Source organism: Melospiza melodia, unplaced genomic scaffold (genome assembly GCF_035770615.1).
Source record: "Melospiza melodia melodia isolate bMelMel2 unplaced genomic scaffold, bMelMel2.pri scaffold_99, whole genome shotgun sequence".
NCBI classification, from domain to species: Eukaryota; Metazoa; Chordata; class Aves; order Passeriformes; family Passerellidae; genus Melospiza; species Melospiza melodia.
The window spans coordinates 699,076-726,136 of record NW_026948807.1 but is presented as its reverse complement, the minus strand read 5'-3'; the positions used below and the strand labels follow the sequence as shown (position 1 = coordinate 726,136).

At 52.1% G+C, this 27,061-nt stretch overlaps 1 protein-coding gene across 3 annotated transcripts; it reads right to left on the bottom strand.

Moving 5' to 3' along the window:
• Positions 1-13,362: 13,362 nt before the first annotated feature.
• On the bottom strand, positions 13,363-15,721 carry LOC134414041 (UDP-N-acetylglucosamine transferase subunit ALG13 homolog). Of its 3 annotated transcripts, XM_063148037.1 has the most exons (5): positions 15,641-15,721; positions 15,069-15,234; positions 14,756-14,891; positions 13,807-13,819; positions 13,363-13,461 (listed from the first exon to the last, which is right to left on the bottom strand). In XM_063148037.1, the coding sequence occupies exons 1-5, from the start codon at positions 15,719-15,721 to the stop codon at positions 13,363-13,365; spliced, it is 495 nt and encodes a 164-aa protein (XP_063004107.1). The 3 variants fall into 3 exon arrangements, with proteins under 3 accessions (XP_063004107.1, XP_063004105.1, XP_063004106.1); XM_063148035.1 differs by lacking the exon at positions 13,807-13,819 and having other exon boundaries at positions 14,737-14,891; XM_063148036.1 differs by lacking the exon at positions 13,807-13,819 and having other exon boundaries at positions 13,363-13,475; positions 14,757-14,891.
• Between the last annotated feature and the right edge of the window lie 11,340 nt (positions 15,722-27,061).

The window sequence follows — 27,061 nt, the reverse complement described above, 5'->3', positions numbered from 1 at the left end:
CGGCCACTCCTGAGAGGGAATGATCGTCACATCTGCCCCTGTGTCTAATAGACCCCTCACGATCTTCCGGTCCCCGCCCAACGAGAGCTGACAAGTCAGGCGGGGCCTCTCCCTCCCCACTACCTGCGCCCAGGCCACCGTCGGAGGCGATGTTTGCTCCGGAGTCTTCTTCCAATGATCTTTCCCTGGAACCGGAATGGCCTGGGCGATAACCTGTCCTTTGGGGAGAAAGAGAGGGGGTCGGACACAGTACAGCCCTACGGCGAAACGGTCCCGGTCGGTAGTTACCAAACCCGGGACGATGTAAATGTCTCGCGGCGTGTGCTTTGTATCTCCGACGACGGTCCACCTGCAACGTCCTAATTTCCTCCAGTGACCCGGATGTTGGAGGTCGACAGACACCAGCTGTAAATCACTATTAGGAAGATGTATGTCTCTAGTGAGCTGCAGCCTGTAAGGGGAAGCAAAGGACATGATGTTAAGAGCAGGTGTGGGCTGAATACCACAGGTGTATGTCACATCAGGTGGAAGGTAAGACAAGTCCAGCATAGCGTACGGCGGCTCTCCTTTATCTCCCTCCTCCCCGCTGGATGTCACTTGTCCCGCCGCACTTTTATCGTCGCGCAGGGAGGGGCTGCATTCCTGGTCTAGTTTTTTTGATTCTTATTCTCCTCCCTTTCCCGCTTCCTGCGGTATTCAAGATAGTCCAGTCGCATCAGGCACTGAGGCATCCAGTGCCCGATTTTACCGCAAAGATGACAGGGGTGGGTGGCCGTTGATCTCCTGCCGGACCCAGGTATTGGGGGTCCAGCAACGGGGGCAACTTCCAGCTCTAAGAAGTCCGGCTCGGGGCATTCTGCAAAAGTTACTGATGACCTCTTAGGTCGCGATGTTAAGGCGACCTGGCCAACCACGGCCTCTATCATGGCCTCTACCGGGGGCCAGGGACTTCGAGGGAGTGCCTTGATTGCCCTTCGACACTCCGAGTTGGCATTGCTATATGCCATTCTAGGAGCATCTTTTCCCTGTCCTCGTCCCCGGTCGCCTGCGCCTCCACGTATCGGTAGAGGTGCTCGATAAAGGCCATGTAAGGCTCTTGGGCCCCTTGCCGAACCTCATCGTCCTCCCACTGGGAGGTTACCACGTGCAGCTTGTAAAAAGCCCGCTCGGCTGCCCTTGCGGTCTCCACAAGCTGCGACGGGAATAGAGCTTTTGCTTGGACTGCCCCCTCTGCCCATTGTCCCTCACCCAACAGATGTTCCTGAGAAACTACCAGCCCATCCGCATCATGAGATGTTGAAGGACTCCCTCAGAGAATTGGGAGAGCCTCCAAGATCTCCCTCCTCCATTCCGCCACCCAGACCCGGAACTCCATGGGCCTAGTAAGGCTGGAGAAGAGGGCCCTCAGGTCCGCAGGCACCAGATCTCCCCGCGCAAGGGCATTGCGGAGCATCCCCCGGAAGTACTCGGACTCCCGGGAGTAGTCCTTCTGCGCCTTGCACAGTTCCTTGATCTGGGCCTGTGCAAGTGGCACCCAGTGGGCCTGAGAGGTCCCCTCCCTGCTGAGGTGGTAGGTGACCGGAGCGGCTTCCAATAAAGGCGCCTGCTCCGGCTTCCGGTCATCCACACAAAGAGTGGGAGCCGGAAGGGGGAGCGTGGGAACTGGAACTGGAGGAGGTTGAGGTGGGGTCTGGTAGTGAGGCGGGGTGAGGGAGTGGGCGCGGCACACCCACCTTCTCTGCCTCCTTGGTGGGGTTTGGAGGCGGAGCAGAATACAAAGGCGGAGTGGAGGAGGAGTCAACGAGGGGCGGAACTGGGGGAGGAACCTGGGGAGGAGCCGAAGGAGGAGCAGAGGGTGAAGAAATGGGTGGGACGGAGGGCGGATACGAAGGAGGGACAACCGAAAAAGGGGTAGGGTCAAGGGGAAGGAAGGGGTTGGCATCAGGGAGGAAAGGGTTAGGAGGAGAAGAAGGAGCCGCATGGCCACCGCCATCTTGGGCTCCAAGGGAGCCATTTTGAGAGTCTTCAACAAACCGCACAACCTTGGGATTTAGAACTGGGGACTTGGATACAGGGGCTGAGGGAGAGGGGAGAGAAGGAGCCTGGCCAGGGCTCCTCGAAGGGGGAGGCCGAGCAGGTCGAGGGGGAGCAGGGGCAGGATGGACCCCCTGCCTCTGGTCGGCCCTTAAAATCCCCCTCGAGGGCTCCTGCCTACGGGATGCGGGTGAGGTTTGAGGGGCAAGGGCAACAGAACGAGGGGAACGAGGGGATAAACTAGAACCAGCAGGACCTTTCTTAAGCTCCCCAAACACGCGGAGTGCTGCATGCACCCTACGCGCCCAATAAGCCACGGTGGCCAACTTCGCCTCCCCAGAATTTATGGCCTCGTCTAATTTCGCTATAACAGCTGCCCAATATCGTGGCTGCTTTACAAGTTCCGGGGAGGTTTCGGGGAACTTAGAAAAGATCCATCTAACTAAACATTTCAACGCTTGCTTGGGGGGCTTTTGCCCATTCCCAAGCAATAAACCTTTCACAACATAGTAAACCTCCTTTTGGGATTTTCCCAAGCCTGCACCCATGGCACCTTTCTAGCACAGGAATTACTGCTACTAGAAAGGGGGGAAATCCTCTGATGGTTCAACCACTCGCCAAGTGAATAACGCAAACTAAAACAACAGATCGCCAACCACCGACCCCTGCACCCCCCCACCGCCCCAAAGTCAGAGCCGGCCGGAGGGAAAAAAAAGGAGACTAGGGGATGGGTCCGGGCCCCACGTCTGGGGAAGCCAGCACCCACAGGGAAAAGAAAACAAAAAAGGCACGGGGATGAGGAAGTACCTCAAGGAAAGAGGGCAGGGAGTAGGTCCCCAAGGCAGGGCATGTACCCCTAGGGAGAGGTAAAAAGGCAAGGGGGGAAGCCCGGAGAGTCCCCAAGGCAGGGCCTGGACTTACCAACTCGGTGGCGACGAAAAGCAAAACTGGGCGGTGGTTTCTGTCCCTGGAGTCCTCCTCTTGTGGTGCTGAGGGCTGGGACTCCAATCCCCGGGGAGCGCTACCCCTAAAACAGGGTCTGCTACTACCCGAGGTAGCGTAGCGTCCAATGGAAAACTGTAATTCCAATTCCGAGGGGTCCGGTCAGTGGTCAGCTGTCCAAGTGTCCACTTTCAGGCCCCACGTTGGGCGCCACACTGCGCTAGGGCGTTCGCGGCCCTAAGTCCGGCTAGCTGAAGGGGTGAGAATGGCCGACGCCCCTACGCATCGGAGGCCAGCCCCCCTTGGCGTCTTGGCCTCGGGCTGGGCTGGATCTCGGAATCGGACTATTTGCGCTTGAGAGGACGAATGAGGAGGCGACCACTTGCTAGGGGTAACAGGTCGGTTTATTGGAAGGTCCCACAGCAGAGGGCAACCAACAGATGGTAGAACCCCCGGCAAATGGCAACGAACAGGCGGAGCAACAAGGTTTTAAAGGGAGGGGGTGGAGAAGGGAGGGAAACCCGGCAAACCAATCTATGAATAGGTAGGGAGGCACACAACATAACTGGCATGAGGATATAGCCAATAAACGTAAAGCAGAGGAGGGGCCCCGGGACACCAGCCAACCACAACCCCCAGAGAGAAGAAGTTTCTCGAAGCTTGGGAGGAGTGGGGGATGATTGACTGGGCCCAGGGAGGAGAGAAGACTTACTTATAAGGCAAAGCCTGGGAGGGGAAATTACATAACATAAGAGATTGACAGTGGAGGGGGAAGGGGTATCCATGGTAACTTAACTGTCAGGGGCACAGTGGTGGGAAAACTGAGTAGGGAGGAACCATTTAACACAGAACAAAGGGGGAGCATACATAAATAAGGGAGAAAACTGGGGAATTTAAAAACACAACACAACACTGGTGGCCCTGGTGTTGCTGTAGGGCCTGAGTGCTCTCAGGGTCGGGCACAGCCCTGGGGGTGGCAGTGCTGGGGCTGCAGCAGGGACAGCCCATGGGCACTGCTGGGGCAGCACTGACGCCTCAGCCCAGGGCCTGGGGGCTCCAGGCTCCTTGCCCAGGCACTCTCAAGAACATGGCCAGGCCAATGCTCAGCACAGAAAAGCCCCGTGAGCAGCCCCAGCCTGGCCGTGGGCAGGCTGGGGGCAAACAGCATGGCTGGGGCTCTGCAAGGGCCCTGGGGGAGACGGGAAGGAGCAGCAGAGCAGGGGCTGATCCATCCCCAGTGTGCTGCACAGCCCAGGGCAGCGTCCCAGAGCGTCCTCATGGAGCTGCCAACAACATCCCCCCTCTGCAGCCCTGGCCTCTCCCCCAGCTCACACAGGTGCCCCATCCTTGCAGGCACAGACATGGCAGCACTGGCTCAGCAGCCCCTGTTTGCATTGCACAGAGCAGGTGGGAGCACCCCCATGATGTTGCTGTGGGGACATGAACCTGAGGGAGCACAAATGCCATCAGCCCCTGGGGCCAGCAAGGGCTGGGGAACACCAGGGAAACCACTCAGCTTTGTCCTGGCCTCTGCACTCAGCCAGAAAGTTTGTTCCCATCAGCTGGGAGTTTCCTGTCCCACTGCAGATGCTGTTGCTCAGGGCCATGGCTGCCTGGCAGCCACCCCAAAAGTTGTCTGACCATTTCCTTGGCTTCACCTTTGATTTCTTTACTCTTCCCTGGCAAAAAATTTCTTCCTAGTGCCCATCCCTGTTCCCTGCCCTGCAAACAGCCCATCCCTGTTTGCCCTTTCCTCTCCGGCCTCACTCCCCATTGCAGTTCCTGACTTGGCACCATGGGAATGTCCCTTGGGCAGCAGGATCATCCTACAAGTGCTGCAGGAATTGTCTGCAGGCTCTTGCAGTGCCTGGTGCTGCTCCCTTGCCAGAGGCACCCCAGGCCAGGGGGGCACATCTGGGCTGCTGTGTCTGGCTCTGGGGCTCCCTGTTCTGGGCAGTGAGGAGGAGCTGCAGAGGCTCTGCAGGACTGACAGGATGGGCTTTGGGGCTGGCAGGAGAAGCTGAGGGACCTGGGCTGCTGGAGCTTCTGAAGAGGAGGCCCAGGGCTCCTCCTGCAACTGCTCCAAGGGTTCTTTCAGAGAATCCCAGAATCAGCAAGGTTGGAAAAGTCCTTGGAGATCATCAAGTCCAATCTGTGCCCTGACACCGCCTTGTCTCCCCTGAGCCTCCTCTTCTCCAGGATAAACAACCCCAGCTCCTTCAGCTGTTCCTAACAGGAGTTGTCCTCCAGACCCCTTCCCAGCCTTGTTGCCCTTCTCTGGACATGCTCCAGCCCCTCCATGTCCTTCCTAAATTGATGGGCACAGAACTGGACACAGCACTCGATGTGCTGCCCAAGCAGTGCTGAGCACAGGGGAAGAATCCCTGCCCTGCTCCTGCTGGCCACACCATTCCTGATCCAGGCCAGGAGACATTGGCCTTCTTGGCCAGCTGGGCACACTGCTGGCTCATGTCCAGCCTGCTGTCCATCAGTCCCTGCAGGTCCCTTTCTGCCTGGCTGCTCTCCAGCCACTCTGTCCCCAGCCTGTAGTGCTACAGGGCTTGTTGTGGCCAAAGTGCAGGACCCAGCACTTGGATTTGTTAAACCTCACCTTGTTGAATTTGGGCCCTGGATCCAGCCTGTCCAGGGCCCTGTGCAGAGCCCTCCTACCCTCCAGGTGATCAACACTCCCAGCCAGCTTGGTGTCACCACAACTCTATGAGACCCCAGAGTTTCCCTATGGCCTCCATGATTCCATGAGGCCTCCCAGTGTCACAATGTCTCTTTGGTTCCATGGGACCCCTTGGTGCCACAAAGTCCTTTGAATCCTTGGGCCCTGCAGTGTCACAGTTGCCCTTTGTCCCCCAAGGCCCTGAAGTGTCATAATGGATCCTTGGTTCCAGGAGGTCTGGCAGTGCAGCAATGCTCTCCTTGGTTCCACCATGTCACAATGGCCTCTTGGTCCCAAGGGCCACCATGGTGTCAAACATGTTTCCTTCATTCCAGGAATCCCTGAGGAGCAGCACTGGCCCCTTGGTTCCATGGGGCCCTGCAGTGTCACAATGGCCCCATCATGACACCAGGTCCTGCTCTGTCACAATGCTCTGCATGGTTCCACAAGGCCCTGCAGGGTCACAGTGGCCTCTGTGGTTCCAGCAGGACCCAGACTGTCACCATGGACTCCTTGCTTCCATCCAGCCCCACAGTGTCACAATGGGCCCTTGGCTCTGTGCTGCCATGTCGTACACAGTGTCACCATGGTCCTCTTAGTGCCACCAGGCCGCGCAGTGTCCCTATGGCCCCTGGCTTCCCCAGGCACCTGCAGTGTCACAATCATCAGAGAATCAACCAGGCTGCAAAAGACTTTGGAGAGCATCAAGTCCAACCTGGGACCCAACACCACCTTGTCACCCAGACCATGGCACTCAGTGCCACATCCAGTCTTTCTTTAAACACTTCTAGGGACAGTGACTCAGCCACCTCCCTGAGCAGCCCATTCCAATGCCCAAACACCCTTTCTGTGAAGAATATTTCCTAATGTCCAGCTAAACTTCCCCTGGTGCAGCTTTTGGCTGTGTCCTCTTGTCCTGTCACTGTTTCATGGGAAAAATTCCTGACCCCCACCTGGCTGCACCCTCCTGTCAGGGAGTTGTAGAGAGTGATGAGGTCTCCCTTGAGCCTCCTCTTCTCCAGGATAAACAACCTCAGCTCCCTCAGCTGCTCCTCACAGGACTTGTGCTCCAGACACCTCACCAGCCTTGTTGCCCTTCTCTGAACACGCTCCAGCCCCTCCATGTCCTTCCTCAATTGGAGAGCCCAGAACTGCAAACAGCACTCGAGATGCTGCCCAACCAGTGCTGAGCACAGGGGAAGAATCCCTGCCCTGCTCCTGCTGGCCACACCATTCCTGATCCATAGGAGTGCCAGGGATTGGGTGAGGGAAATGATGGGAGGGGATGGGGAAAAAGTGTTCTTGATTGTCAGCCACGGAGGGCTTTGATTTTCATATCTGTTCAGACTGCATCAGAAGACGCTGGGGATCCATATCAATTGGGCATTGCTGATATCAATGTATAAACAGGAAAAGAAAACTGGATAAAACAATGTTCTCTGCATTGTTTCAATACAGTATATTCAATTTAAATGCACTTCTGAAATGTCTGACTAACCACAGAAGAACTGAAAATATAAATTATTTCCAGGGTTTTTCTAGTTTGAGCATTTTGAGTAAGAACTGAAAATTTAAATTATTCCCATGGGCTTTTCTTGTTTGTCTATTTTGAACAAATGTTTATGAGCCTTTTTCAGTGAATTTGTGAACTGAAGAGCTCAAGAAAGAAGAGGCCTCCGGAGTAGGAAAACTGATCACCAACCTCCTAGTGGATGAAGGTCCATCCCCATCAGAGCAACAATGAACAGAAATGGGCACAGCTTTGTGGCTGCCCAGCTTTGGCATGGGCCCTGGGCCTGGAGCAGGAGCAGCTCTTGAGGGCCCCAAGGCCTGGACTCTTGTGCTGCCCTGGGCAGATGGGATGGCAGCAGGGGCTGCAGAGCTCTCAGCACCTCAGCCCGAGGGGAGCAGGGCAGCCAGGGAGCCTCCTTTGGCCTTGGCCAAGCACCTTCCCCCATGGCTCGGGCTGAGTCCTGTGGCAGCTGCAGCTGCTGCTGTGCCCTTGCCAGGGGCTGAGGCCATGGGGCCAGTGCCCAGAGCAGCCTGGCCTGAGCAGAGCTGCGGGGCCAGAGCCGGCTGGGCTGGGCTGGGGAGAGGCCCTTGGTGCTGCCCAGAGCTCAGGGCAGCTGGCAGAGCTTGCAGGGAGCTCTTGGAGCCTGGCCCAGAAACCATCAGTGTCCGTCTCAGCCTGGCTGAGTGTGCAGGGGCAGGACTCAGGCCAGGCCTTGTGGGGCAGGGCCAGCGCCTGTGCAAGGCATTGCAAAGAGGCAAGTTGCCCTGAGAGGAGGCTGCTCAGTGCCCTTGGTGGCATGGACAGAGCAGGGAGGGTGCCCAGGACATTTGTCAGCCCCAGTCTCTGTGCCCAGCCCTTGGCAGCCCTGGCTGCTGAGCCCAGCTTTGTCCTGAGCTGAGTTTGGCTGTGGCCCAGCTCTATCCTCCTGCAGGGCTCAGGGCCTGTTCCTGGCCATGGCCAGCCCTGGCTGCCTCTCTGCTGGCCCAAAGGTCTGGAGAGCACGAGGCAGGGCTGTCTGTTATAGGTTAGTTGCGGTGGGGAATGAATCACCCACTAATAAGTCCAAATAAAATTAAATTTATTAATTGATAGAGCAAGTGATAATAGGCAAAGTCAGCGTCCTGGGCGCGCTGCGTGACAGGAGAGTCTCCGCTCTACCACTGCCGCACTCATCTGATTTTCCGTGGAGTTCTTATACAGTCCTGCTTCCAGGCTGATGTGTAGTACTCTGCGTATTCTTCTTTTGTGTTTAGGTGGTCATAGTTCACCTCCTGGGGTCTGAAGATGAAAGTTGGTAATTTTCCTTTCTCTGATTCCTGGAATTCTTAGGCTCAGTCTGCTGAGTTCCTGGAATCCTAGGTTTACTGAGTGGATAAGCTGATACTGTGTTATCAATCATAGCAAACCCCCCACCCATATTAACAGTTTACTAACAGATAAACAACTGTTTGTGAAAACTATTGTCTTTTGGTTTCATCTTCCTTATCCTTTAAAGTCTGGAAATTTACTTAGACAAACTAGAGGTGATGCAATAGTCTTACTGGAATTACTTTGTCAGCTTTGATGAACAAACTTAAAGTTTTAACCCATTACATTGTCTGTGCAGGCCCACAGATGCCCCGGGCTCTGCAGGAGCTGGCAGAGGCTGCCCAGCAGGGAGGCCATGGGGCACAGAGCCCCAAGGCTGCTGTGGGCACCATGGCACAGGGGCCGTTCTCAGCCGCAATGCTCCTGGCCTGGGCTGGGCCTGCACAGGGGTGTGGCCACCATGGCAGGGCCAGCACAGGGCCACAAAGGGGCCATGCGGCCGCTGCCAGGGCTGACAGCAAGGCCAGGCACACACAAGCAATTGCTGAGCATGGCCTGCGCTGGCCAGGCCTGACTGTGCCAAAGGCAGAGCTCAGCTGTCCTTGGGGGCTGCAGCAACAGTCCAGAGCCCAAAGAGCCTCCATGGCTGTGCTGGAGACCAAGGCTGCAGGAGGGAAATGCAGGGCTGCTGTGCGATGGGGAGGGCATTGAATTTCAGCACACACCTCAGCTCTCTGATGATCCCGGCACCATGCTGGGCCCTGTTTCAGACTGAAGCAGAGCAGATGTTGATGGAAGAGTAACCCTGCGGGGCTGTCAGGGACCTGCAGCTTGCAAGGATCTCTGCTCTCCTTTGGGTGCTCTCGGAGAGATCCAATCCCAGCTGGGAACCTCAGGGCACAAGTGGCACTGCCTGTTCATAGGCACACAACTGATGTCTGCCTGGAAAGGGGCACAGGTTTTAATACCTGCTTATATCATAAGATACAAGCAGATCTTTTTTATGTGGGTCATTTGAGTACTTTTGAGAAATGGCAAAATTTTCCTAGTACGAACAGGGATTCCCTGGAAGCATACTGATGGCAGAAGAAGAAACACTGATCTTCTCATCTACTTGTGTCAGCATTATTCAGTTTATTATTTAATCTCACTCTTCCATCAGGTGTTTCCTGCTCTCCTGTTTTAATGGCCATTTCTAAGAACATCTTTTCATTTAGAGCAGCTGGATCTTTGTACTTCCTGCTGCTCCCAGATTTTCTCCTCTAGGTCCTTTCTGGTCATTCAAGTACCTCTCAATTGACTGGTTTAATGCTTTGAGGTGCAAGAAGTTGACCAAGATTTCCGAGTTTATATATTATAAATATAAAAATAATCATCACCTCAATTATGTTTGTATTTATCACAGAACCTTTTTTTTCTTTTGTCCTGATCTAAAACTGTTCTTGTACAGAAATCCATGGGGGATAGGGGACATGTCACATGCTGCTGGGACATCCCAGAGAGCTGAGAGAAGAGCTGTGATGGTTATTAAACTGTTCAAATGATCAGGTTCTGTTTGTTTACAAGAAACCTTTCTGTGCCTCTGAGTGTCATCAGTCCCTGAGGCCAAAGGACACAAACCTGATGAGTTGTGGTTCCCACTGCATGGGCTGCACTTGGACTTTGGTCTCTGCACAGGAGAGCTCTTCATCCCCTTTCTCTCTTTTCCTCCCCCTGGGCATGGAGGGAGCTCCTGACTTCAGCGTGTGACTCATGTGTGCAAAGAGCAAATCTGGGCAGAATTGGGGCAGGAAGGGTTTGGGGGGACCTTGGGATCTGTGCTGGCCACAGAAGGTGTTTTCCATTGCTCTGAGAATGTCTGTGGAAAGTAGATGTAATTTCCACCACAGGAATGACTTTTGCATTTGATGGAGCTGTGCCTTCCCTTGTCTTTGTTGGCTGAGATTAAATGAACATCCCTCTGTGTCTCGGACAGCTCCTTCTCCAAGGAAAGCAGGTGGGTGTTGGAGCCAAGGAGCTGAAAGCTGCAGGTGCAGCCTGGGCTGGAGGGAGCTCAGATTTGCACAAGGCTGCTCTGAGTGCCAGGGCTTGGATGGGGGAAATGGTGGGGTGGGGGTAGGGAGAGTCTGATTGATTGTCAGCCATGAAGGGTCTTGATTTTCATGTCTATTCAAACTGCATGAGGAGGTACTTGGATTCAGTGTCACATGTCAATTCACAGTGACACAGTGTCACATTCACATTTGCACATGTCAATTTATGAACAGATTAAAATAACCTAAGCAGGACCTAAAAGAATCTACTTCTTCTTCTGTACCTTACAAATTCGCACCCCTTCATCCCCAATAGCATTCTTTAACCAGCAAGATACATACAGTAATTGCTCAGGATCAGTATCTCCTCGAGCTGTCAGATGATTTAGTTGTTGGCACATCCACTTGTCCGTTGTCCCACACCAAGGCCATCCTCCTTGCACCTCTAATTCCGGCCACACTTCTACACAGTAGTGGATCATTTTCATTTTATCTAATCCCTCTGTGGCCTCTATAGAACCCCATCTCTCCAACAGTTCTCTTAAGGGACTATTGGAAGGTATATTCCTCAGTCTCTTGCCGGTCTTTTTTTACTATTACACCCTCCCATTTTTCAGGTCTCAACAGTAAAAAATCCCAAAGGTGCCTCTACTGACAGGTAATTAAAAAAAATAAACCTCTTGTTTGAGGAGCTTCAGCCTCCTCCACCGAACTTCAAATTTCTGCATGATGCTCAGGACTTTATACTGAAACAACTGCCCGATCTCTTGATTGTCCAACTTTCCCAATGTCAGGTCTTACATCTATCAGGACTTGAACACATGAAACGTCAGCCTAAGAATCCAGGTTGTGCCTGACTCCCTCAGTCAGGAAGAGCTGCTGCCTGATTTTTAGTTTGCCTAACGTGCCAATTTTTAGGCTTCACCGTATCAGGACTTAAAAACAACACGCAGCCTCCTTCGCTGGGGTTTGTGCCTGACTCCTTTGTCAGGACTTACTTTGCCTGCAGGGCTTGTGAGCTACCCGAATCCTTCTCGGGACTTACAATCTGCCTGACTTCCCTCTGTCAGGACTTACTTTTCGTGCGTTCCACTCATACAACTATTCCCTCCACATGCCCAGAGAGGGGGAGCCCTTTTTTTTCCCCCTTAGGAGACGACTCACTCACGCTAATTCCACTCACTTTCCCCTGTTCCCGGCTGGCTTTCTCGCGAACATTCGGAAATGTGGTACCAAGAGGTCCGCTCTTGCTCCGAAGGTCCGGCTGCCAGCCCTCGTCTCACTCACACACACATGCGCACGTCTCCCACTCCTGCCACCGGATTTCTCACCAGTCTGGTGCTCCAGTGCTCCTCTGTGTCGCTGGTCCTGAGCCGATCTCTCTGGTCCTGATAGCCAGCTGTCCTGGAGGTCCAAGATGGCCAGTCCTGGTGTCCTCTTCTGGCGTGGTAATTGCGGACGAGCGCCCAAGCTAAAATAAACAGGGCAGGAGACTTTTTCTCCTTTTAGTGCCTTTATTAAAAGTGATCAGCTCAGGATTGGGCAGCTCGGAAGGGGCTGCAGCTTCCCGTCGCCTCTCCCCGGGTGACTTGGAGGAGGAGGACATGCGCAGCTTTGTCCACTAGGGGCAGAGCTGGGGGTCCGGTCCTCGTGGGAGCCTTTAGGGCGTGGTGACCCCTTCCGATGTTAATCCTGCCACCTCTCTTGGCCTGCTCCCGGCATCGAGACAACTCCCGTGCTCAGGGTGAGAGGGAATGCGACGGTGTTCAGCATCTCTGCAGGCTCAGCGCTCCGTTCCTGACGTCCAGACATCACTCCAATCTCTCAGCTCTTAGGTGGCTTGTTGTTTTGAGGTCTTTTTTAGCAAGCTAGAAGCAGTAGCTTCTCATGGCATGCTGGTCCTGGAGTTATTTTGCATATTCCCCCCCCTAAAGTCTCTTCTCCTCACTGTTTGGGAGGTCTCCACCCTTCACTGTCTCAGAGAAGGGCCATTAACTTGGTCCCAGCTGGAGTTTTTACTGATACAAAACCAACTATTAACGACAACGACCCATAATTACCATAACACAAGCAGCAGCCCAGCAGCAACCACGGTAAGCTTTTTCTCACAAAAAAAAATTGGCAGAATTTTTGTTCATAACGCTTCAGGTGATGTTCATCTTCCTTTCTCAAGCTGTTTTTCTCTGCTTCAATAAGGCGTGAGATAAGCATATTTCCTTTTTATATATTCCAAAGCTATAGTTTCAAGGATACAAGTAATATTCTAAAATTATGCTTCAAAAGATTATTATTGCAGAGCTCTTTATGGATTCAATGCAAGCAAAAAGCCTTATCTTTAACACCTTAATTCCAATGCTCCTAAATCAACCAGCGTTAATTGCAAACCAAAGATAGGTTCAAAGGCCTTTTTCCATGCTTTATTTTCCTCACTTATTAATAGAATTCACAGCTCGCCCATTGTCTGGGTCCACACATTTCTCATTCACAAATACACGTCGCCTGTTTGTACCTGACATGAAACACAGCGTTGTATTTCACATTTCCACCTGTGTTTAGCAAAAAAGGTCAAGAGACCAGAAGGCATATGCCATGCCTGTAAAGAAGTAGTTTAACTTGTCCTCATCGGTGGAATTCCCATTCCAGTGCAGCTTTTGTGACAGAAATATGTCTGTCCATGCCGCACGACAGTCCATACTCCCTCCTTATTGGCATTGTACTCTTTTATGCATAAAGCTGAATGAGTTTGACACTAATATCAGTTAATATTAAATGAAATTTTCTTTGAGTGTTTGGCCCAGCTGCAGATCTTAAGTGGAGGAGATGACACATTTTGTTCCAACTTTTTTATTTCTCTGTTTTGTTTATTGTAACCCAAGAACTTTATTCAAGAATGAAGCAAACTTTTCTGGCTGTCCAGGAGGAAAAGGTTTAAAAGCTGACAAGTTCATTGACTGCATTGTCTCCACAAGAGTGCAGTAAAAAGAGACCAAAAGCAAAAATTAAAGAAATAGCCACCCCATGGGAAAATTTTAAATACAATTTTCTTTCTATGCATCCATACATAATTCTTTAGCATGGAAATATTAAATAAGGATATGTATGGAAAGGAAGAGAATGCCCAGAGCAGCAGGCCCCAGCCAGCACTGGCTGGTAGGGAGCCTTGCTGAGAACACACTTCCATCAGCTTTCTGAGACAAACTCAACTTTGACACTTTTTAATCTTCTGTGGTCACAGTGCTGGGAGACTGAGCAAGATCTGAGGCTCTGCTCCATAAACCATAAGAGGAAATCCATCCTATTTGAACACATGGAAGAGTTCTCCCCTGATCACAGAAAGGGTCAGAAAGAACAGCTACATCAATCTGTCACTTGCTAGTATCAGGCTGCAAATAAGGCTCGAATGCTTGGCACTGCCCAACACAAAGAAATAAATATTCCAAAGCTGACAGAAGCACCAAGATAATAAGTTTAGGAAACTTGCTCAATTTAAATGAATGCCAGGCCTGGTCTGTTCAGAAAGCTCGTCTGAAACATAGGAAACTCTGCTTGCAAGGCAAAGGAACAAGATGCAGACTAAGTAAAGGGCGTTACATTTTTTCTGCCTTCAGTTTAAAAGTCATCTTTTATTTTTAGAGTGGAGTCAATCATGAGTAAAGAGAAAACAGTAAGATACAGTCAAAACCAGGAGGAGAAATAAACCCAACAGGAGTCAGGATGAACTCTAAAAAAAGGAGCTAGGAGTTTTGGTGATGGTGGGATTTTTTCACACATTGTTTGCTTGTGGGGTAGGGGGTTTTTTGTGTGTTTTTGTTAGTTTAGTTTAAATTTTGCTCCTGAAGTGACAGGCAGTGGATCTGTGAAACTACTTGTCAGATGGTATGGTGGATTAAGGAAGTTTGGTTAAAAGGGCAGCCTGAATGAGTACCTGAAAGACAGGGGTATTTAAAGTTACTAACCAGATAAAATCTATATCTGCTTTATTAATCCCCTGAAGTGTTTTTCTTTTTTTAATCTAAATATATGTTACCTCAAATGAAAAAATATTTATAAGTGGTAAAAAAATAATTATTGTGGTAAAAAAGCTTGGTAAGTGTGGTAAATTTCTACATAGTGTTAGTCTATTCACTCTGGAAAATGTAATATCCAGATGGAGATGACAGAGAAGGATGTAAATTACCTTGTTGCGTTCTCAGCTGTGCAGTCACATGGACTGAATGCTCTTGCCCAGCAGGAACAGCCCCAGCAGCTCCATACCTGCAGTTACAGTAGAGGACACAGCCATCTCTGTGCAGCTGTTTGGCCAGCTCAAGCTGATGGTTCATCAGCTTGTCATTTATTACTACTATTAGTGGTTTTCCATTCTCTAGAGTCTCCAGGCAGCTACCAGCACCTACAAGAGGAACAGAAAACATGGTGAGAGATCAAATATCCCCCTACTCGCTGCTGAAAGAGGGGAGCCTCTTGAACAACCCAGCTGTGGAGCTCAGCACTCCCAGCCAGCTCACCCCGGGCTGAAGAGACCTCATCCCACGGAGCTCCCGCAGCCCCAGAAGCAGCCGGGCTGTACCTGTGTGGCTGATGACCAGGTCTGCGCTCTGCAGCTCCTCAGCCAGCGAGTCCTTGAACCGGAACGCTTCCACCGCCGCGGCCGGGCTGCTGCTGGGCTGCGGCTGCGGCAGCGAGCCCCAGCCCGCCTGCAGCACCAGCTTCTGGTACCCGCGGCTCTGCAGCGCCTGCGGGCAGGGCACCGGGGGATGGAGGCGATAAGGGGGGCGGAGAAGATGGTGGGGAGGGGGGACGGAGAGAGAGAAGGAGAAGAAGGGGGGGATGACGGAGGTGGAACGAAGGGGATGAGGCGGGGATAGAGAGGCTGTGTGAGGGCTGTGCCCAGCTCCAGACGGCCCCGGCCCCGGTATCACCCCCCCCCCCCTCCCCGTCCCACAGGCCGTCCCTCCCCTTCCTCAAGCAACACTTCATGCTTCTCCGCCGGGCACCCCCGAACCGCCACGGCGCCCTCAGGCACCCCGGCACTGCTGCCGGGATGCGGCAGGGAGGGCAGGGCAGCCCGCGGCGCACAGGCGCCAGCCCCGGGAGGGCAGGCCCGGGCCAGGGCCGGTGTCGGTGTCTCGGCCGACTGACCTGCAGCGCGGGCGGGGAGCGGGCCGCGGTGATCAGCTCATCGAAGCTGGTGGTGCTCACGGTGACGAACATGGACTTCATGGCCACCGGGACGGGACGGCTGTGAGGCCGCCAGGGGGAGCCGCACGCCCGCACAGAGCTCCCGAAATGGCGGCAGGGCTGAGGAGAGGGACGGGGCAGGTGGGAATGCCTCCTTCCCTCCCTGTCCCTCCTTGTTCCTCCCTGACCCTCCTGTCCCTTCTTGTCCTTCCTTGTCCCTCCTTGTCCCTCCTTGTCCCCTACCGTGGCTTCTCTTCATGGGTTTTTCCCGTCCGCCCGTTTCGGCGGGGCTGGTGCCACTGCGCCGTGAGGTTCTCCCTCACAGTACCGCACCAGCAGCGATGGTGGCCGCTCTAATGAGCCCACTGTCCAGCAGCGTTTAGAGGGGTAGCCAAGGCTGTTCCAGGGTTTTAGATTTTCAAGGAGAAGAGGTAAAAATAAATTTGGAAAAGGGATTAGAAAAGTTTTGGCCTGCACGTGTTATTTCAGCCTTGGGGACGCACATAACTCGCGGACGGCCTGTGTGGGTGTGTTCAGAAGTGCCATTGCCAGAGCAGGGCCACAGCCACCCTCCCTTTACAGACTGACACTGGCCCAATCCTCCCACAACACTTACTGGGGGAGTAACACTTTAACTTCTACCCCAAACTCATGAATATTAAATGTGCTAACACAGTTATGAATATTAGATGTGTTAAATGTGTTCAGTGAAGAGTAAGAATGACCCCTGAACAGTTGCACAAACAGAGTTGGCAGTTTTGTTCCTTATTAGTAAGTGTAACACAATGCATAATTTGCTACAAAGATAAACCAAAGTTAGACATCTAAATCTATTTATTCCCTGAATTAAAGTCAACAGATGAGGTCACAACTGTAGACACAGTTGTGTATACATGTTGTTGGAAGAAGGATGCAGCTTCTTGTGGAAACCTCTGCCATGTTAATGCCTTGTTCACAATGCTCATTAGCCCCCTGTTATTTTCATTTAGCATCATGAGCCACGCTGAAATGTATTTATTTTTTGATTAAAGGAAATAGTGCTGACAGTAGACACTGTCTGGGGGAAAAATGCTGTAGAGCAAAACATTACTGGTGTCCTGAGTGCACAGGGACTTAGTGGCTCTGCCCAGCCTCATCCAGCTCTTGCTGTTGTCCCTCAGGAAAAGGAATCTGGGAGCTGAGGGTGGCCACAACACCAGCCAGGTAAAGAGCTCACCAAGAGGACATGGTCCAGTGACCATCCGGCAAAGACATGGACACAACGTCAGCCCAGGAAACCCAAACAGCAGTTCAGGAACAGAATTAGCAGCAAAGACACCCACGAGTCACCTCTGTCATCCCAGCAGGAGAAGGACATGGTCAGGTAGGTTCAGAGGAGGGCCATAAAGAGGCTCAGGGGCTGGAACATCTCTGCTGGGCAGACAGGCTGGGAGAGATCAGTGTTCAGCCTGGAGAAGAGGAGGCTCCAGAGACACCTTAGAATTCCTTCCAGTGCTTAAAGGAGCTCCAAGAGAGAGCTGGAGAGGGACTTTGGACAAGAGCCTGCAGTGACAGGACACAGGGAAATGGCTTTAAACTGAAAAAGGGCAGATTTAGACTGGATATTGAGAATTAATTCTTTCCTGTGAGAGTGGTGAGGCCCTGGCAAAGTGTGCCCAGAGAAGCTGTGGCTGCCTCTGGATCCCTGGAAGCATCCAAGGCCAGGCTGGATGGGGCTTGGAGCAGCAAAGGTGTCCCTGACCATGGCAGAGAGTTAAAACTGGATGAACTTAAGGTCCCTGCAAAACCAAACCATTCTATTGTTCTATTTAAACCCCAAGGCTAAATAAAGTCCCTGTCCAAGAGTGTGAGTGGAAGCCCCAGCTGAGACTGGTCACACAATTAGTGCAGTCAGGGCCCTGACAGCTGTGGGAGAAGAAGGTGGATTTGGGATGAAAAGGAAAATACTAAATTTTTCAGGTGTTGGAGATGAGGTTCAGCACCTGGTAAAGGACAGGATAATTAAATGTTAGGAGTTTTGGGGTTTTATTCCCTGTGTGTCACTGGAAGTCAGTGTCCTCTGCAGCAGGCACTTCCAGCTTCATGCTGTATAGGGGCTAGAGGAAAAAATATTCACATGTAAAATTGCAGTGACTTAAATTTGAATTTTCGCTGGAGGATACATTCCACTTGCACATTGAATCAGGCTTGTTAGGGTGATTTTAAATGGAAGAGAAAAGGGAAAACCATCCATTAAAGGATTCAATTTCATGCTAATTTGTACCTGCTGTTTTAATTAGAAGTTGTGTAGGGCATAAGTAGAATTTTGCCCATGAGTGCTTAGGCTGAGGTCTGTGAGAACTACACATCACTCTCAAAATGAGGTGCTTGGAGCTGAGCCTGTGCAGTTTTGAGGCAGGTAAGAGGTCAGGTAATCCAGGTGTGGTGCTGTGCCTTGTTTCATTGCTGCCTCTGCCCCGTGTTCCTGCACATAAACCACACTGTGCTCACAGACCTGACCTGCCAGTGACTGCTCAGGGGATTTTTACATTCAGTTTGTAACACCAAAGACACCCTTGATGCCCCAAAATTCCCTTTGAAAGACAAAGCTCAACTCCTTCCAGTCACCCAGCCCCCTGCCCAGCTAGGGGCAAGACCAGGCCCTCAGCAGGCACTTGGTGGGGGCAGTGGGTGCCTCAGCCTGGCCACGGTCAGACACTGAGGAGGAGGAGGAGAGACCCTTTGTCATCATGGAAGAAGAGAAGAAACGTGACAGAGATGACAAGTGGGGAGATGTTGGGGCCCGAGAGCTTGGCCTGAGGGAAGAGGGGACAAGCTGTGAATTCTTCCAGTAGGTGCCTGCAATGGCAGCCAAGGAAGCGTCCCCATGCAGAGCAATGAGTGCCCACGAGTTGCAGCAGTGCAAGGCGGCTGTGAGTGTGCTGTGGGGAGAGGGGGCACAGCAACAGCCCTACCAGTGGCAACAAAGGGCAACAGCCCAGGAGCTGCCCCCAATGGAAAAGGAGGTGACTGAGCCAAAGCTGAGCCAGCAAAGGCAAGGAAGTGCGAACAGCCAGGAGAAGCAGGCACATTCTCCTGCCCCCAGGGAGATGGTGCCATCAGCAGGGACACAGAGCCCAGTCCCTGCTCCAGACAGACCCTGCTGCCCCACCAGCCCCTCACCCAGCCCACTGGGAGCCCAAACCCCCAGGGAGCAGTGGGAAGAGGCAGAGCAGGGCTCAGTGCTGACAGAGAAGGAGAGTGAGGAGGGCACCTCAGCTGGCAGCAATGAAGACTGAGAATCCTACAGCCAGACTGAGCTTTGCCAAGAGTACCAAGGTGGGGCAGAGCCAGAGCTGTCCCAAGGAGAGTTCAGCAGCTCCCAAGACCTCTCCAGCTGCAGCAAAACAAAACTCAGAGAACTCCGAGATGATTCCACGGAGAAAGACAGCAGCAGCACAGACCTGCCACAGAACTGCTGTGCAGGTAACAGCATCTTCAGCTTCGGGCCCACTCCCTTGCTGTGGGAGGAGGAGGAGGACGATGGCTGGCATGAAGTCAGTATCCTGGAGCTGTCTGAAAGAGAAGGCAGGGCCCAAAGGCTGGCAGATCTTGCGACAGATGGGCTGCCACTACCCGTCCCTCAGGAGGTCTGGGTTGAGGGGCAGGCAGCGGAGTCCCTGTGTGCCTCGCTTCCCTCCCTGTGCAGCGAAGGCTCCATGGGCCAGCAGGGGCCCAAGGCAGGGCCCCAGAGCCAGGGGCCTGCCCCGCAGAGCCGTGGCAGCGCCTCAGCTGGCCAGCCGGGAGCGCAGGCCCACAGGCAGCAGCGCTGCCCCGAGCAAACGGCCCGGCTGCCTCAAGCAGGCGCTGTGGGCAATGCGGGCACTGCTCTGCTGGCCCTGCCTGGCGCGGCAGCAACAGGAGCAGCACCCATGGCCCTGCCCAGCCCGGGCCAGCCGATGATGGCTGCTCCCTGCGCGGGGCCCCAGGGAGCCACACAGGCGGCCTCGGCCTGGACATGGCCCTGCAGCCTCAGCTGCCCCGGCCAGCCAGGAGCATCTCCCCAGCACCCACAGTCACTGCTGGGGCCAGTCCTAAACAGCACGTGTGGGACACAATTGGTGCCAGAACGCTCAGCAGGGAATCCCAGAGTCATCGAGGTGGGAAGAGACCCTGACGCTCACCCAGTGCCACTGGCACTCTGGCAGCACCATCATCACCGCACAACCACGTCCTCAAGGGCAACATCCGCACAACTCCTCAACGCCTCAGAGACGGCGACTCCACCGCCTCCCTGGGCAGCTTCTTCCAGTGCCTCACCCCTCTGTCAGAGAAAAATTCTTTCTGACATTGAATCCAAACCTCCCCTGGTGCCATCAAAGGCCATTTCCTCTCATCTTGAAAGGATTCCGCGCTGGTCCTTTGGGATTGTATCCCTGAGGAATGAGCACAGGTGGGAGCTGTTGCTCCATGGATGTGACTGCAGGACTTTGACTCATACCATTCCTCCGAAACAAATTAAAGTTGAGTTTAAGAAATAGTAGTAGTAAAAAAAAAAATTAAAAAAAACTTACACAAAAGATATTTTGAAAATATTTAAAAAAAAGAATAGGAATAAGAAGAAGAATAAGAAATAGTAGTAGTAAATTTAGTAAGAATAATAAGAATGAGAATAGGAATACGAAGATGAAGAGGAAGATGAAAAACTAGTAATTAATAAAGGAATATTAAAAATCAAGAATGACATAGTTAATAAGCATAGCAAGCAAATAAGATTACTTAGAAGGAGAATAGGAAGAATATTTTAAAGAAGAAGAAAGAATAGTAGTAGCAATTAAGAAGAAGAAGGGGAAGAAGAGAAAGAAAGAAGAAGAAATTATAATAATAAGAAGAATATTAAATCCAAATTCACATCTACACGTCTTCTAGAATCCCAGAATGCAGGAAAGGACCTTAAAAAGTATCTACTTCCAACTGATCATCTTCTAAGCTCTCTCTCTCCAAGACCTCTTTCGTACTTCGATCTCCTGAGCTCCCATTTCTTGTTCAGTAAAATCCATGAACAAAACAATATGGTTTTGTTCTCCTATGGTCTCATTTGTGCCTTCACTGGGGCTGAGGCACCTCTCCCTCATGGCACCTTAAGCCTGGATGGACCCATGGGCAGGTTCCTTCCAGGCACAAGCATTCCAGCATTCTGTCAGGGACTCCCTGCCCTTCTTCCCTCTGCTCCCAGCTGCAGAATGTGCAGCAAAGCCGCCTTTGCTGTCTGCTCGGGGAGCCCAGCCAGCTGCTGCAGCCTGACCCTGCCCTGCACAGCTCCCCTGGCAGGCACGGCAGGAGCAGCGCCCCGGCAGCCTCAGCAATCGCCCTCTGACATCTCTGGCACTCACTGCCATGGGCTGCAATTCCAGCTGCCAGCAAGGAAAAGATGCTCCTGCCCTTCAAGGCCAAATTCTGAAGGGGCCAAGACACAAGCAGAGCAAGATCTTACAAAGACATTTCACTGCCAGCCTCCAGAACTTCATCCAGGGCTGTTTGAGCACCCGAGTTGGGAAGGAAAAAAAAAAAATCAGGGGAAGGTCTTTGGCTGGGAGCTGCCACAGGTAAAGAGAGACCGTGTGGAAGGGAAAAGGAGCAGACAAAGGAAGGCAGGAGAGAAAGCAGGACACAAATGGCAACCAGCTGAGAAGGTGGCACTCTGAAAACCAAACTTGAACTTATGGAATAGCAATGGGACAGAAAAGAAGAATTCTAAGACTATTTACTCTGCTTCTGTGAGCAACCTGTGCCAGGACTTCACCACCCTGACAGGGAAGAAGTATTTTCTAGATCATACCTGAATTTCATCCCTTTTACTCTGAGCCCTGAACATCAGTCCCTGAGAGGGAGCTGAAGAAACCTCTCCAGAACTCCAAGTCAGAATCCAGCTCCAAACTTTCTTGGACTTTTAATGGGTCCCACTGAGGTTCACAACTGAGAAAGTGTCCCAAGGCCCCAGGCAGAGCAGAGAACTGGAGGCACTGATGACAGCTGGGGAAAAAGAGAAGCCGAGTCCTTGTGCCCTGGGGCACAGCAGGGTCTGTGCCACCAAGGGCTGTGAGGAGACACCTTGTCCTGAGGCCCTGGGGCCTCCTGGCACAGCCCCAGCCAGGCTGGGCACTGTCAGCCCCTTGTCCTGCCCTCAGCATCCGCCCCTAGCCCACATCCCAGTGGCCTCAAGGATCTGCTGGAAGGAGTCCCTGGGGAGCCTTGCTCAGGAATGGCCCTGGGGGCTCCTGAATGCTCCCTACAGGGACTGCAGGTTTTTCAAAGGACTTTGGGTTTTGCTTTTGCCTTGGAGTCTCTGAGAGGTTTGTGCAATCATGGCCTCCAATTATCTGCTTTAATTAGTCCCTGGAGAGGCTTTGTCAGTAACAACACTCAGTGGGGCTCATTAATGCTACAAGGTACTTCAGTTATTTTAAGGTACTTGGTGTTTCCCTTTGGATACAGACTCTGGGAGAGGTTTGTGCAATCATGGCCCCAATTATCTGTGTTAATTAGTCCCTGGAGAGCTTTGTACTTACACTCAGTAGGGCTCATTAATCCTTTGAGACACTCAAGGTGTTTAAGGTACTTTGGATTTTCCTTCCCACACTGAGTGTTTGAGAGGCTTTTGTGCCATCCTGGTCTCCAATTCTGTCCTGTAAGGAGTCCATGAGGAGCCTCTGTTGGGGATGGACCTCAGTGGGAGCCATTAGTGCTCTGAGACAGTTTGGGGTTTTCTTCTGACTTTGACTCCTGGCAAGGTTTGTGCAATCTCCTCCCAGGCCCTAAGGTTCCAGGGCTCACGCCAAATGCACCACGGGGCTCATTAGGATCAAGCAAGTCATGACAAACCATGGCTCTGCCTTGATCTCCATCTGCTCCAATGCAGTTCATTAGGAGGGTTTCCTTTGACAGTTATGGAGAAAGAGTTCAAAGAGCTTATAAGAAATATGTATTCCTATTATAAAGGGTGTCTTTTATTGCTGTTCCTATTACACAAGAAGTGATTGCAGCATTCAGTGGCTGATATTGATGCAGGGACTCTCGTAAGGAGGTCTGGCCACGCTGGGCAGGGGCTGGGGCTGCGGGGGAGCTGGGCAGGGGACACAGCCAGGACAGGGGACCCCAACTGAGCCCAGGCATACCCCAGACCAGAGCACATCATGCTCAGGGTAGGAATGGGGGGAACAGGGAGGAAGGGGGGAATTTTGGAGGGAAAGTTTTTGCCTTCCCAGGTAACACTTAAGGCAAGAGGGGGCCCTGTTTCACCAGTGGGCAGGGTCACTACCAAAGACACAGACACCAGCCTAAGGAATTGTGTCATTTATATCATGCACAGCTGCAGAGATTTACAAAAGGATAAGCTCAGCAAAGCACATCATCATTAGCAAAGAATTACAAAAGAAGCTCAGCAATCCATCATAACCCATCATTACATTTTGATGACTAACCCCTTGGTGAAAAACGAGAGGTGTTTGTGGCAGACAAAGATTCTGGCTGACTATCAAGGTACACCTTACAGACATCAGGAGTACTTTAGTGACACCGTTCTTCATTCTATTTTCTCAATCCCATTGGAGTTAGGAACAAGAATTCTGTTGTCCGTGGAGCTGGCACCTTTTTAATTCCAGAATAATGCCCCAAGGCCCTTTGCTGTTCAGCTTTACCATGCTGTCTGTGGCTAACAAGGCTTGGGGGGACCCTTTCCCCTCTGACTGGAAGGGGCCGGGTCCCAGTCCCTGAGGGGCACCCAGGCTCCTGGATGGAATTCCTGTGCAAGTCCCTCAGTGTCACAGCAGCGTTCACACGGAGCCCCGTGGATCAGAGCATTTTCCACAGGGGCCCTTGGGGCAAACAGGGAGATCTGGTCTGGCAGGATGTGTAAAACAATATCCTGTCAAATCTCCTTGTTCTCACACAGAATCCCTGGCTGCAGGGACACATTCCCATTGTTCCTGCCCAGGTTTCAGGACTCAGAGTTGTCTTTCCTAGGAGCTGTTCCTTCAGCTGCCTCGGGAGGGCCATTTGGCCTCTGGACCCACACTCTGGCTCCATTATTAGGGCTGCTGCATCCAAACCCTTTATCCCCACAACGGTGGTGACTGGAGGTGGATCTCCTTTTTTCACAATTGTTCTTAAAATTGCAAGATCAATAATTGTGCTACTCTGTCATGGGGTTGAATAATCCAATCTTGTTCATTATTGTTTGACAGAATTACTGTAATTTCTCCTGGATATTCTGCATCAATTCCTCCTGCCATGACAGGAACACTTTGCAAGGCCAAGCTCCAAGGGAGCAGTTACCAAAGCAAAGTGTCCTGGAGGAATCTGAATTCCTGTTTTGGTATTGATAGCTCTCATTTGATTTGAATTTATCCTAATGAATTCCAACGCATGAAGGCCCAGCCCCGCAGCCTCTGGGCTGGCCCTGCCAGGGGCCATCACAGCCAGAACAATTTCCCAGGCAGCCCAAGTCTCACTGCCCATGGTTGGATTTGCAAATTGGGGGCAGCCGTGCACAGCCAGGGGGTTTCCATTTCCCCCGTGGGCCATTGTGAAGGGCATGGAGCACATCTGGGACATGGGCTCTCCATGGGCAAAGGTTCCATCTCCTCATTTTTTACACTGCTCTTTTAACAACCCGTTCAACCAGTCCTGCAGCTTGTGCATGAAAAACCCTGCAGGCTTAATGACTGTATTTTTCACAGGAACAGACAAAGCACTCTGCATCACAGCATCAGCACACCCTGTAAAAATAGCCAATTTCCTCCCTTCCTCCTTTTTCCATTGTATACAATCTCACAAAGTTGACCGCTGACATTAAGGTCCTGGCCAATCCAGTTCTGTAGGGTATTTAGTGTTACATCCCTGAGCTGCCAAAGCTACCAAATTAGTATTGTCAACACTACTTCACATTATTATTATAATTTTATACATAGATAGTGATATAAAAATATAGATAAAAGTAGATACAGACATATATAAATATATATATTGAGGTCTTACTATACTATAAATACATATATATTATTATGTATATAGATATTTCACTTGCACAAATGCATCTGAGCTCAAAATTAAAATCTTCTTCTCTTGCTCCATGTGGGAGCATTCCAACAATAATTGTTCCTTCTGAAGGTGCTGTTTCCAATGCACCCTTAACAAATTCATGTTTGTCTGCCCAAACCCACAAGTTCTTTTCCTTTTCCATATGCAATTTTTGGATGCATTTAAAGCCATCCAGGGGTGCAGCTTCTTTTACCCGACTGCCCCACTGCCCACACGGGGCTCTGATCTCAGCCTACTCCAGAGCCAGGGAATTCGAGGGAAGGGCTTCCCAGCTGGGAATTCTTGATGGCACTGATTCCTCACATTGACACTGAACAAGTGACATTTTGTTGGGATCTGGCCAGACTGTGCCAGTTTTGTATTACCAGTAGCCAAAGTTAGCACCAAGGGCACAGACTCCAGCTGAAGGAATCAGTGTCATTTCCTGCAGTTCAGAGCAGCAAAGAATCACAAAAGGAGCAGCTCAGCAATGCAGCCAACCATCCCCACCAAAGATTGCAGCAGTGATTAAGAAAGATCCAGCAGCATTCACCCTCAGCCTTTACCATCCCCCAGACCCACACAGCAGCTGGGGAAGCTGTCACAGCCAAGGGCTGCAGAGCCACTCCTGGGCACTGGGAATTCCTGCAGGTGCCTCCAGCCACAGGTGAGGCTCCAACCCCGCTGGGAGAGGGCCCAGCTCTGACAGTGCTGAATGAACAAACTGACAGTACTGCTAGTGTGGCAACATCTGCTTTCATCCTCCTCTTGGGTCCCTCCCAAAGCCTGGCCAGGGCCCCAGGAGGAACCAAGGGAGGTGACTTTGACCATTCAGCCCCAAACAAGGCCAGATGTCAGATTTCATGGCCTTGTCTGGCTTCTAAATACACAAAGGTCAATACATGTCTCACTAAGGAGTGGCTACATCTATCACAGTGCTAATAACCATGCATATTTCATCAGGGAGCAGATACAAAGATAACGTTTGCTTGGAAGGTTCATCCAGAGGCCACCTTTGGCTCAGGGCCTGCTGTCCAGGCCTCACTCAGGGCTGGTGTCCAGGCCTTGGCACTTCAGGGACGTGGTTTAGTTCTGGGCTTGGCACTGCTGGGTGAGCGGCTGCACTGGGTGAGCTCAGAGGGCTTTTCCAACAGAAAGGATTCTGTGATTCCATGATTATATCCACTGCATTCAGCTGGGGCTATTTTAGCAGCATTCCTTTGCTCCAAAAGTTCCCTCTTGCCCAGCTCCTGTGGCCTGAGGCTTCAGCTCCTTCAGCTCCTGGTGCTGAGTTGCTCATGCTGAATGAGACGGCTCGGAGAGAAGAACACAGTGCATGCAATTCCTTCTGGGACACGGAGAGGGGAGGCTGTGCAAACAGGAGCATTGTTTGCTGTGGCCTCCTCTCTGCCCTTCACGCCTTTCAGCACTTTGAACCAGCCAAGAGCTTTCTCCAAGAGTGTAATGGAGCAGCTGCTCCTGCTCCCAGGCCTGGCTCTCTCCAGTCTCTGCCCTTGCCTGGTTCTGTCCCTCGTGCTGTGCCCTCTGTTCCCCCAGGGCTCGCTGGCTGCTGCCCAGGACTGTGGCACTGGCACAGATCCAGTGCTCCAGAGCCTCCTTTCTGTGCCCTTGCAGCTGCCTGGGCACAGCAGCCTTTTCCATCTGGAAGCTCCCCATGCACAGGGAGTGCCCAGCTCCGTTCCTTGCACAGCCTCCAGGAGCCCAGGGCTGCCATCTCCAGTCCCTGCTGGCACTGGGGGCTCCCAGGTGCCTCAGGCTGCTGTGACACCGCTGCACACAGGAGGGAAAAGGGGCAGGGGCTGTGCTCAAAGTCAGCTCCATCTGCTGCTGCTGCTGCTGCTGCTTCTGCGGGGTCATTTGTTCAGCCCTGTCTGCCCAGAGTCAGGGATCAGATCCTGCCAGTCTCTTCCAGCCCTGGCTGCTCAGAGTTTGGGTCTTGGAGCCTCAGGTGGCCAAAGGCAGCTGCTGCTGGTGCCTCTGTGTGCCCGAGTTCAGCAGTGCTGCTCCATCAGTCTGTGCCCAGCAACGGGGAAAAGCCTCAGCCCTGCAGGGCCAGGAGCTGCCGGGCTCTGCCTGAGCAGCTCAGCCAGCAGGAAGGGAGCTGCTCCACACAGGAACCAGGAGCAAAGGACATTCCTTTGATAGGACATGTTTTCTATTGAAAGGAGAAAAAAGGAAAAAGTAATAAAAAACTATATAAAGTGTGAAAGATAAAAACAAAACCCAAGTGTGCAGTTAAAAATCTTCTCTAACTTTGAATTAAGAGGTAACTGATCATTCGAAACAGAACTCAGTTATTCATTT